The sequence below is a fragment of the Octopus bimaculoides genome, chromosome 1 (assembly GCF_046866305.1).
Source record: "Octopus bimaculoides isolate indiv1 chromosome 1, ASM4686630v1, whole genome shotgun sequence".
Classification (NCBI taxonomy): domain Eukaryota; kingdom Metazoa; phylum Mollusca; class Cephalopoda; order Octopoda; family Octopodidae; genus Octopus; species Octopus bimaculoides.
The window spans coordinates 40,921,084-40,933,949 of record NC_142928.1 but is presented as its reverse complement, the minus strand read 5'-3'; the positions used below and the strand labels follow the sequence as shown (position 1 = coordinate 40,933,949).

General features: G+C 36.1%; 1 protein-coding gene across 3 annotated transcripts in view; it reads right to left on the bottom strand.

Moving 5' to 3' along the window:
* Nucleotides 1-12,866, bottom strand: part of LOC106871151 (solute carrier family 12 member 4) — a 189,380-nt gene that overhangs the window by 18,091 nt on the left and 158,423 nt on the right. For all 3 annotated transcript variants that reach the window (XM_089350456.1, XM_089350462.1, XM_089350472.1), the window contains 3 exons: nt 10,430-10,518; nt 6,357-6,436; nt 3,448-3,536 (listed from right to left, as the gene is read on the bottom strand). In XM_089350456.1, the coding sequence (XP_089206582.1) occupies nt 3,448-3,536; nt 6,357-6,436; nt 10,430-10,518 (258 nt within the window). The remainder of the gene's footprint in view (nt 1-3,447; nt 3,537-6,356; nt 6,437-10,429; nt 10,519-12,866) is intronic.

Here is a 12,866-nt window from a genome sequence, read left to right as displayed (position 1 = left end):
GTGCCAGTGGCACGTAAAAGCACCCACTACACTCTTGGAGTGGTTGACATTAGGAAGGGAATCCAGCTGTAGAAACTCCGCCAAATCAGATTGGAGCCTGGTGTAGCCATCTGGTTTCACCAGTCCTCAGTCAAATTGTCCAACCCATGCTAGCATGGAAAGCGGATGTTAAACAACGCTGATGATTGAAGCCATGCTAGCATGGAGAACAGGTATAAAATGAACAAATGAACAATAGAGTAAATGCATATGTGTGAGCATGCATCTAATATGTTTTGGCTACATGCATGGGTATTTTTGTAGGAGAAAGAGTTACAATTGATACAACCTTTGAAAAACATTAGCACATATTTTATGAATTCACTGAAAAACTAAGTCATCGTCAGCTGGATACTAAGTCAAAGCAATGATATACCAAGAAAGTAGTTATGCAGTTTTTTTATAACTGACTGCTTCATCTTTCTTGTGGTGTGTGTCATGTATCTATCTCTGTCTAAACCTGGACAATAGCTTGAGCTACTCAAGGCTCTTATCAGAAAAAGGATAACTTGGGTGGAGTAGTCTCATTAATATTAATTTTCAACAGTTGCAGATTGTTGGCTGTAGGGAAATTATAAGTAGGGAGATTTTAAGAGTTGCAATTCCGGCAAAAAACAATTGTGTAAAGTACTTAAGCATTGTTCAACAATGTTTTCCCTCAATATGGATATAATTATGGTTAATTGAAGTTTTTATGATAGATCAACATTAAGTACTATAGTACTTAAATACATTACTTATAACATTGTGTAGGAAATGAAATACATCAGGGAAGATGGACAGAGGTCTGGTAATAGTAGAGAATGATTTTAAATACGAAAGAGCCATAGTAATAGAGACTGGAAGTGTTGCATGAAGTGAGTTCAAAAAGCATCTGACCTTTGGGTATAAAAAAAGACAAATTTTATTTAATCACCTTCAAAATACTCCCTTTAGGAGTTCACACACTTTTCTCAGCAGTTCTGTCACTGCTGGTAAAACCTCTAGAATGAAAATCCAATGGACGCACACTACATGTCTGTACACTAGGGCTAGCAGCTGGGAACTGACATGGCCCACCAGTGCAAAAATTTCCATGCATTTGTCCTCCTAAGATTTTGCCCACATGGCATTAGTTTTGGTGGGAAATCATAAATTCAAATACTTCTTGAATGCACCTCATAAATGGTTGGCCAGTTAAACACTACCACTTGGCTCTTAGGTGCCTTTAGAAGAGTGTACACTTTTGCATACATCTGAACCAGGCCTTTGGTCTGAGAAGAACTTCCTCTCTCTTTCCCTTCTACCAGTTCTTGGGGACCCTAAAAACGAATGGCCTTCCTCTTCTGACTAAAACATAAATACAAGTGAAAACTTAAAAATATCTAGATTATGACTTCGTCATTTTACAGTCAGTCATTCAGGTAATACAGTAAGATGTCATGCCCATTGACTGGCATAGCAGAATCATAATCAATTACTACAAGAGTAGAGAAAGATGTAATTTTAGGAGTATCAAATTTCTGTGTCCAGTTATGAAAGTTATGGAAAAATACAGGAAGAAATACTGCTGATGCCATCTTCTTAGTGACGCTACTGCAGAAGTATTTAGCTTAGAGTAAATCACTGTACTTGGCATTTGTCAACATTTAGAAAGTCTGTTGTTCTGTTATCTGGTGATCATTGAGAAAACCAGAAGTGGACAAGAGGCTTGTAAGATTGGATCCTGTTGAACCATATAGCATATGCCAGTATAGAAAGTGAACATGAAATGATGATTGTGATGATATTAATGAAAGCTTTTGAAATGACATTTAAAACCTGTCTAATATCATTGCTGAGTTTACATACAAAGTGTGGGGGGAATGTGATAAGGTTGCTCTCCTTGGTGAGGAGGATTGACCTGCAAGTGTCCTGTGCCAGTGCCATATAAAAAGTACTCATGCCAGTGTCACATAAAAATGCTCATGTGGTGCCACATTAAAAGCACCCAGCACTCACTGTAAAGAGGTTGGCATTAAGAAGGGCATCCAGCCATAGAGTCCAAACCAACTCAGACTGGAACCTGGAGCAGCTCTCCATTTTGCCAGCTCCAGTCAAACAGTCCAATCCATGCCAGCATGGAAAACAGACGTTATAAGATGATGATGATGATGATATTCTTGTGTTGGGTACAGTTGCATTTTCTAAAAAAAAAAAAAAAAGAAAGTTTCCTCTATCAGCAGATGTTGAAGAAACCTCAGCTATGAGGAAATACTTTTATGACATGAAGGGTGTGGTGTCAGAATGTCTCCATTTACTTTTGTCAAGTTTCTGATAATTTTAGCCAGTGAATAGAGGACAATTATTGTGTGATATATTTCAGTGAGATGCTTAGTGCCTACATGTTGGTGTGGTTGCAGATAGTGACGATAGTGACTAAAGTGTTGTCAAGTTATGTTCAGAGACTATTTTCAGGAAGCTAGTATGTTTCACTGGATGTGCAATGTCAGTGTGCAACAAGGGTAAAGTCTCACTGCAGTCATGACTAACCATGGGATTGCACCTAGAAAGTTCCCTTCGAAGGCACATGTCTGGGCAAGGTTGTTTATGGAAGACCAGCAGTTGCCCATGCATACCAGCTTCCCCTCTCCATACCACCGATGTTATCCAAAGGAAAGGCAAATGTTGATACACATAGGCTCCAGTAATGCTGCAACTAATTCCTACAGCTAAGTGAACTGGAGCAATGTGAAATAAAGTGTCTTGCTCATGAACACAACACATAGCCTGGTCACGGAATCAAACTCACTACCTCATGCTTGTGAGCCTAATGCTCTAACCACTGAGTCATGCACCTTCACAAGTGTGGTGTATTGGGAGAGAAGTTGGGCATAAGAGGAACTATATGCAATGTGCAAGAGAGAAGACTGCAGTGATATGGTCATGTGATATGGATAGATGAGGATAGGTGCATTAAGAAGCACCACTCACATAAAGTGGAGGGAAGTTGTGAAAGACAGGGACAAAGTATTAAAGACCAATCTCAAAACATTGAGTCTTATGAAGGAGATGACAGAGGACTGAGATATGTGGCACATTGCTGTACTTGAAAAGACCTGCCAACCACAACAGAACTGAAATCCTAAAACTAAGGTGCCACATAAGCATTGGTGGTGGTGCTGGTGCCATGTAAAAAGCACCAAGTACACTCTGTGGAGTGATTGGCATTAAGAAAGGCATTCAGCTGTAGAAACTAAGCCAAATCAGACTATAGAACCTGGCACAGCCCCTGGCCTTGCCAGTTCTTGTCAAGCTACCCAACCCATGCCAGCATAGAAAATGGATGTTAAATGTTGATGAAGGTGATGAAAGAAAAAAAAAAATTAAAATAAAGGTATAAAAAGATATTAATTTATGTTCTAATTTGAAGTCTATAAGGGTACTCACAGGTGACATAACCCCTCAATCACACTTTTTGCCACTAATACATCTGCAAAACCTTTAATATTTTCTGTATCCATCAAATGATCAAGTGCCTATAAAGAAATAAAACATAAAAGGAACAATAATTAACAAAAAAAAAAAAACAAAAACAGAAATGAGACATGGGAAAAATTGGCTAATTTGTTAAAGTTATTGTAATTGTAGTCAAATGACCACTTAAACCTTTTCATAACATGTTGGAAATTGCCTTCAGGACATCTCTCATATGTAAATTAAAATTTTCCATAATTTATTTAAAAACCTAATGTGAAGTTAGGTTCCAAATACCAGCTCAACAATGAAAAGTTAGTTGATTTATTAAATGCCACAAAATTCTTCATTACTTTTTGTGCACTTAATTATGTGAGTGTGTGTGTGTGTGTGTTTACGTATATTAGATATTACAAATGATGATAATAGAATCTGAGAACTGTTTTTTTGAGTACGTGGTACATGTACGCACATAAGTATCCTGTGGGACCCACATGCATGTTTTTACATGTAATGCATTTTCATGTGTGCATTTATGTGTACATGTGTATACTTATGCATATATATATATACTATGATGATGATGATGATGATGATTTAGAGTTATATATTATCGCAGTGTGCTCAGCTCGTTCTGCATTTGGAAGCCCATGGAAACTACTATATACTGATGATCTTGCCCTCATAGCAGAATCTATAATAAAACTAGAAAAGAAATTCCAGGTGTGGAAACAATCTGGAATCAAAGGGTCTTAAAGTTAACTTAGCAAAGACCAAGATCCTAGTAAACAAGAAAACAGACAGGACCCCACCCACTTCAGGTAAATGACCCTGCTTGATATGTAGGAAAAGTGTATGTAGGAGTTCCATTCAGTGTACCCAGTGCATGCTCTAATACAAAAGGGGTATAGTGAAATAGTAAGAAGGTTAACAGAGAAAGTAGCATTTGTATGCTGAAGATGCACAGGAGCCATAAAAACTACAGATACACAGGAAATTGATTTCCTCAAATGTCCTGGAGGTTCCCTGGAAGTAATAGGTAATTTCTGCTACCTAGGTGACCTAGTTAGAAGTGGAGGAGGATGTACTGAAAGTGTTATTACTGGAATAAGAATAGGATGGAATGAGTTCAGACAGCTTTTACCTCTACTGGCAACCAAAGGCCTCTCTGTCTGAGTGAAAACACTGGCCACATCAAAAGCACTGATGATGGTGCCACATTAAAGTACTGGTGCTGGTGCCATGTAAAAAGCAGTAGCACTGGTGCTACATAAAAAGCATCCAGTACACTCTATAAAGTGGTTGGCATTAGGAAGGGCATCCAGCTGTAGAATTCAAGCCCAAACATACTATGGATCCCGGTGCGGTTCCTGGCCTTGTCAGATCTTATGAAACCATTTAACCCATGCCAGCATGGAAAACAAATGATGATGATGTGAATATTTCAATACAAATATGGTCACAAAAGGATTATTCCTTCCATTATGCTGAAACTGGTGACCAATCCTTGCACTTCTCACTTTTCATATGAGGACATCCTGGATCACATCCAATCAGATCTCACATCTCCTTCTCAGAGCTTATGATCTTGCATTACTACATATCCTGAATCTCTGATGACAAAACTGTATAGGAGAACTTGTACCATTCTCCCACCAGCTGACTGGGGTTTATGAGTGAGAAATGATAAACTTAAGCCATGCTTTGCTCTAAAAGAGTATCTAGCACACTTCATTTTGTAACTACTTAGGAAAATGATTAGACTAAATGAGTTAGAATTTGGTTTTGTTCCATGGAGAAATATTTAGTTAAAAGTAAACTTCCACATAGATACATATGCATGCAAACATACATATATATATATATATGTGCATGAAATATATATATATATATATATATAAGGCACAGATGTGGTTGTGTGGTTAAAGAGCTTGCTTTTCAATCATGTGGTCTTGGGTTCAGTCAAATTGCTTCTAAAACCATGTGAGCAGAATTGGTGGACAGAAACTGAAAGATGCCCGTTGTATATGCATGTGTGTGAGTGAGTGTGTGTGTGAGTGTGTGTGTGTGTGTGTGTGTGTATGTGCGTGTGTGTGTGTGTGCGCGCCCTCATAAAGGGCAACAAGCTTACTACCAAGATTCCAGCTGTGTATCAATGGTGTGTACCCAATTAGCAATAGATACATAATTCATGTCTTATCTATGAACTTCTGTACTTTTCCATCTCAAATTGGTACTTATAATGTCAAATATCAAATGCAGTTGCTTTAACCTTTTTGTTATGATATTTCTGTTGAAAAATACTATCTTTGTTTCAATTAATATTGAAATTAATGCAGAATTTAGTAAAATAACTTTATTACTGAATTAGTTTTTGGAACATAAAGTGACATAAAATTTTGATAGAAGGTCTTAAAAGCAGGAAGTTTGTATCATTCAGCCAAGGATAGCCTCAGGTTACGACGACGAGGGTTGCAATTGATCCGATCAGCGGAACAGCCTGCTCGTGAAATTAACGTGCAAATGGCTGAGCACTCCACAGACACGTGTACCCTTAATGTAGTTCTTGGGGGAGATTCAGCGTGACAGAGTGTGACAAGGCTGGCCCTTTGAAATACAGGTACAACAGAAACACGAAGATAGAGTGAGAGAAAGTTGTGGTGAAAGAATACAGCAGGGTTTGCCACAATCCCCCGCTGGAGCCTCGTGGAGCTTTAGGTGTTTTCACTCAATAAACACTCACAACGCCCGGCCTGGGAATCGAAACCCTGATCCTACAACTGCGAGTCCGCTGCCCTAATCACTGGGCCATTGCGCCTCCACTAGCCTCAGGTAGGTTGGTATCAAAATGGTTAAATGTAAAGATTCTGAAATAAACTTACTTGTTTAGCAGCTTGAGATTTAGCAAATGTTTTTCTAAAATCTCCTTCAAGTACACTGGAGACTAGAATCAGTCCTTTACCTAAATAATAATTAAAAATGTTGAATATATATAGTAAATTTAATAATTTGTTCATTAGATATTACATAGAAGTTTTAAAATTTTCAATATTATTTTTTTTAGCAGTGATTAAAAGAAAAAAAATGTAGTATAAAAAGTAATAATTCACAAGGAAACATTACATATTAAGAATACTCAAAGAAAATGCTTTTCATTATCAATGATGCTTAGAATATATTGATTTCTGTTGTATGACATTGGGTAAATTTTATTTGATCCCATTCACTAATGCTATACATTCTGGGTTGTCTGTAGTGCAAGTCAAACAGGTGTCTAAAAAAGTTTAAATCAAATACCAGAATATATCTAGTTCAGGTATTTATATCCTGTGTCAATGCAAGTGGGATGAAAAGAACATTAAGGTGGGGATTTATTTATTTATGTTTATTAATTTTTATTGGCTTTTGGTCCAGAAAAAAGTACTGTGCCCATTGCCTTTGACAGGCCCTCCAAGATAGGTATAATTGACAAAGTTAATGGTTTTCAGAAAAGGTAAAAGTTAACAGTTACAAAACAAAACATGGATTGGATGGAAACTGTATATTTTTCTAGCAACATGGTATCTGCATGGTATATAACTAATAGTTTAGGGTCGTGGATATTCTGTTGCTTTCATGAAGAATATCCCAGAGAAATCAAACCAGTTGTTACCCAGGGTGATCTAAGAGTGAAGTTAATAAGAGAATTCACATGGTCCACCCTTCTTTAACTTATTAGTAGGGAAGTGGAAAAAGCAGTTATGTGATTGCTATTGTGCATACAGAGTATCTCAACAAACATGATAGAACTGCACAGTATATTCACTTGGTAATTTGCAAAGACTTGGGTCTACCTCATGATAAAGACTAGTGGGAACACAAACCACTTTCAGTGCTTGAAAATGACCACATCTCACTCCTCTGGAACTTCATCATCATCATCATCATCATCGTTTAACATCCGCTTTCCATGCTAGCATGGGTTGGACGATTTGACTGAGGACTGGTGAACTAGATGGCTACACCAGGCTCCAATCTGATTTGGCAGAGTTTCTACAGCGGGATTCCCTTCCTAACGCCAACCACTCCAAGAGTGTAGTGGGTGTTTTTATGTGCCACCGGCACGAAGGCCAGTCAGGAGGTATTGGCAGTGGTCACGCTTGAAATGGTGTATTTTACGTGCCACCCTATGCTATCCTTGTCCACTGGACTACAAAATACCCTATCTAGATACGATCTAGATGAGTCCACATTGGCACATTCAGGTAATCTAATCAGTACCTGTCACACAATTGAAACAATAATAATGATAATAATAATCCTTTCTAGTGGAGGCATAAGGTCTCACATTTGTGGGGAGGGGACTAGTCGATTACAGTGTTTCACTGGTACTTAATCTATCGAACCCGAAAGGATGAAAGACAAAGTCGACCTTGGCGGAATTTGAACTCAGAACATAGTGACAGGCAAAATACTACTAAGCATTTCATTCAGCATACTAACGATTCTGCCAGCTCGCTGCCATAATAATAATAATAATAATGATAATAATAATAATAATTACAAATTTTGGGCACAAGGCAAGCAGTTGCAGGGGAGAGGATAAATCAATTACATCGACCCCAGTGTTTGAGCATTTTACTTGGTGTGCTAATGATTCTGCTAGCTCATCACCTTACTACTACTACTACTACTACTACTACTACTACTACTACTACTACTACTACTACTACTACTAATAATAATAATAATAATCAAGATGGACTCTCCTGTCGAAGATGACATATGAGTGTTCAGCTTTTGTAGAATGACTTGTACAAATGATTTTCTTTGTAGTAATCAAATGTATGTGCTGTGCATTAGCTCACTCCCTCCATCAAATCGATGTTGCCCGAACAGGTGCACGGTGTACCACATATCAAGTGTCGAAGTGATTGCAGAAACAATGGGAGATGAAGTGTTTTGCTTAAGAACACAACGCATCACCTGGTCTGGGAATTGAAACCACAATCTCACAATTGTGAGTACAACACCCTAACCACTAGGCCATCCTCACAATAATAATAATAATAATTGCATAAAGACAAAATTAATTAGTATGTATTAAGATTATGTACTAATTAAGTAAAGAGTCACTTAAGTCTAAATTATAATTTTAAATGGTATTATGCAATTAATTACAATTTGGCTTTGTAATTTGGAAGAGAAGATAAAGTGATATTAAGCTACTTGCATTAACCTTTAAGTGCTTTAAGCAACTGCAAGATATCCATCAAACTATAAAACAACAGTTTAATTAAGATAGTGTAAACATTTAATGCAGTCAGGAGCCAAAAGTTAAAGAGAAATAATCTTTTGCAGCAAATATGTTAACACTATCGTTTTTTATTTGGCTGGCATCCTCTAAATCAGGAGTCAGCAGACTATGGCCCACAGGCCGAATCTAGCCCGTGAGGTCAGTTCATCCAGCTCACAGCTGCATTGTATCTTTTGTGTACCTACAATGAGCGTTCATTCCTGCAGTGATCATGTTTTAACTTGCATTGCCATGTTTAAACATTCTCTTCATGGGAATGTTTGCTGAAAATGAATTTGTCACTTGTACAAGTTACAAAATAGTGCTTAAGATGACAGAGTGAGGAAAACAGTTTACTGATGGCAACTTCAACTAAGAATGTATGATGGAAGCAACAAATGACTTGTTTCCTGAGAAAACCGATTTGCTAGGAAGTATCAACCAGTGTCCCTGATATGGCATCAGTATTTGGAACAACTTATGTCTGTGAAGTCAGCACATTGAATGAGGTTGACTGATGAACATTTGAAAGGAATTCTCTTGGTTGGATGCAACAATTCCAAAGCAAACATTGATATCTTAAAATCTAAACAACAGTTTCACAAATCCCACTAACCATTTTTGCTACTTAGTTTGTGAGATTTGGATATGTGCACACTGGGTGTGATATAACTATCTTATTATTAATGTCACCTAACTTGATAACATTTTTTGTAAATAAATATGTTGGCTGTCTTTATTCTTTTGTGTATTTACTGTATTGTATTAAACAAAATGGTTATGTGGCCTGTGCTTATCATTCTCTCAATTATCTGGCCTGCTGTGAAAAAAGGCTGGTGACCCCTGCTCTAAATAAATCTTTCTTTAAACTATTCTAGTTTTCTATGTGAAACCATGCACAGTCTTATACATTTACTAAGTGATTCTATCACCATTATGTCAACAAGTAGGGTGAAGTCTGTGTTCCACTGATGAGAGCATAATAAGACCGAAACATATCCCAAGTTGTGTATTATATTCTTTTATTTGTTTCAGTCATTTGACTGCGGCCATGCTGGAGCACCGCCTTTAGTCGAGCAAATTGACCCCAGGAAATAAATAAATAGAATATTAGTCTTAGGCTGATATTGTTTTATCTTTGGTACATAATTATTTCTAGTTAAATTTTTCATATTTTTTACTTAAATATGTGAACACTAACTGTTGTTTTTCATATGGATAATGTCTCTGAGTATTTAATTGTTAAATACATAACTTATATATGCTCTAGAATTGTGTGGTTTATATGTTAATGCATACCATTATATTACATATGAGGAGATGCTGAAAAGTTCCTAGTTTTAAGGGTATGGTGAAAGGCCTGTTTGGAGGCCTAACCTTCTGAGTTTTTTTACAGGGCTTAGGAAAACTGAAGGACTGCTGCAATAAGTGTGTGAATCTGAGAGAGAAAGATGTTGAATAAAATCATAATTAAGTGATCCTCCTGTATTTTCTTTTATCCAAAGCCAAGAACTTTTCAGTACTCCCTTGTATGGATGATGTAGGTAATATGGGATAGTTAACACATGTAAGTATGAAGAAAGAAGATGATAATTAAATTGATAGCAAGGGAAAAGTGTGTGTGTGTGTATGAATAAGAAAAACAAAGATAAACAGTGAAATATGTGTATATATATTTACCAGCTTTTAACTGAGTTGCAAGTGTTGCTAGTTTTGGATACATTGGTTTCAAATTTTCATCTGGTTTCATAAGAACAAGTAACTGGGGCCTGGAAAGGAGAAACAAATATTAGAAAAATATATGCACATATGATATAAATAGATTGTATTAGACAATGAACATGGCCAATATTTGTGAGGTTTGAAGGAGTAGAGTTGATTGAATCAGTTCCAGTATATTACTGGTATATATTTTATCAAACCCAGACAAATTAAAGCAAAATCAATTCAGACAAGATTCAAACTGAGGTCATTAAGTTAGACACATCAAAACCACCAGCATGAAGTTGAATTGTTCAACTATAAAATGATATTTTAATTTTATCTAAATAGTTGTTCATATCCTTGCAGTTGAATAGCATTAATCAGCTCTACATGTGTACAGTAGGTGCACAGAGATATCTCATACAAAAAGACATTTGATCAATATTTCAGCTGTTGATCATCTTTCATTTACTGTGAACAAGATAACTACTAGTACCTACTTTATAGATAGTTAAAGGTTGCTGATGTATTGAACAGTTTGAGTAAGTGCACATAGTAAATAACTTATTTAACTTGTTAGCATTTAAATCGGCCATATCCAGCCCAAATATGCTATATCTTTTATCTTCTGGCCAGCCAAATCCAGCCTAACCAAATCTACCCTTCTATGCTAAAATAAAAATTACAAGTACATAATCATAATTTCGATGCTACAAAATCATGCATGATTAATCAAAAACAATGTGAATGAAAAAGTAATACATTTGAGAGAGTAATCCGTGAATGGATTAAACAGTTTCTCTGAAAGATAAGAAAGTTACTAATGAAAGTAGTGGACAAAAAGCTTGGCACTATTATACTTGATCTGAATTCTTATAAGGAAGCTTCATAAAGAAGTTCATGTTTAATTGCAGAGTAGAACGTCTAAAATGTTAATAAGTAATGTTCTTTTGATATACAACTGTTTGCCAGATCTTTAGTTATTAATTAATTTCTTATTGTTCACATCTTCACAATTTTTCTATTGGTTGCCTCGAGTCACCATCAAGTATCGAGTCTAAAGGGAGAGTACTCTGAAATTTCTTATCTCTAGAATTTTGAAACTCAGCACCGTCAGCTAAGAAAACTCATGTTAAAAAAAAAGGATATGGAAGGTTACACTGGATAATGATTGTAGTGTTAGAAATATGATATTTGAATAAGAAAAGGTTGGGATGATCATAGTAGGAACATTTCTGATCATGGGTCTGCTTAGTCAGCATTGCTGTGAGGGTAAATAACACAAACAGAACTTAAAACACTACATGCTCACTCTATTTGCTGGAAATAGCAACCAACTTTAATTTAAATCACACATGACTATTTTGAAAAAGAAAAATTATATTCAACAATATATAGGTAGTATTAGGTACACGATACATGCTTTAACATTTTTGATACCAACCTGGCTGAAACCACCTCTGGCTCTGTAGTACAAATGTCTTGTTTTCAAAAGTTCTGAATTAAAATTGTCCACCAAACCTTAGTTACAATTTATGTTCCTGACACTAACTTAAATGATAACTGATTTATTTTACTAAATTATTTGTTATATTCAAAATTAATTGAAAGAAACACAGACCATCTCAACAGAAATATGGTAACAAAAAGGTTAAAAAACAAACGGTGGTTATGATTAGAATACTTTTGATTATAGATCTGCAGGATCAGAGCCAAGGTTCAATAACAATTATTAAGTAAACAGTGCTATTATTAACAGTAAACAAGTGAGGTATCTATTCAAAATAAGGTGGATGAACTGTTGATCCTTTGGTTGGGAGTCTTCCATACTGTTGATTCAGCTAACTCTAACTTCCTGATATAGTTTATTAATGAGCTAATAATGTAAATGGACAACTGGTAACCTTTCAATACAGAACTAATTAATTCAGAACATTTAATATCTCATTATTAAATACACAAAAATATCAAAATCACATAAAAAATGATACACTTGACCAGTTTGTACTATACATTTTGAATTGCTAAGCAACTAAATTAATACAATTATAATGAACATGTGCCAATGGCGTTGTGGATAAGAGCAATTAAAAATAAAAGTTCAAATCCAGTTTGGGACAATGCACATATTTAGGAATAAGACATCTGATGCTGATGACCAGAGTTGAAACTACTAAAAAAAGTTGCTGAGATGTAAATATTAAGATATAAATAATGAGATGTAATATTAAGAGAAAGTTAATAGTCTGACGAATTATGATCTCATTAATAACAAGAGCGTGGAGGCGCAATGACCCAGTGGTTAGGGCAGTGGACTTGCGGTCATAGGATCGCGGTTTCGATTCCCAGACCAAGCGTTGTGAGTGCTTATTGAGTGAAAACACCTAAAGCTCCACGAGGCTCCGGCATGGAA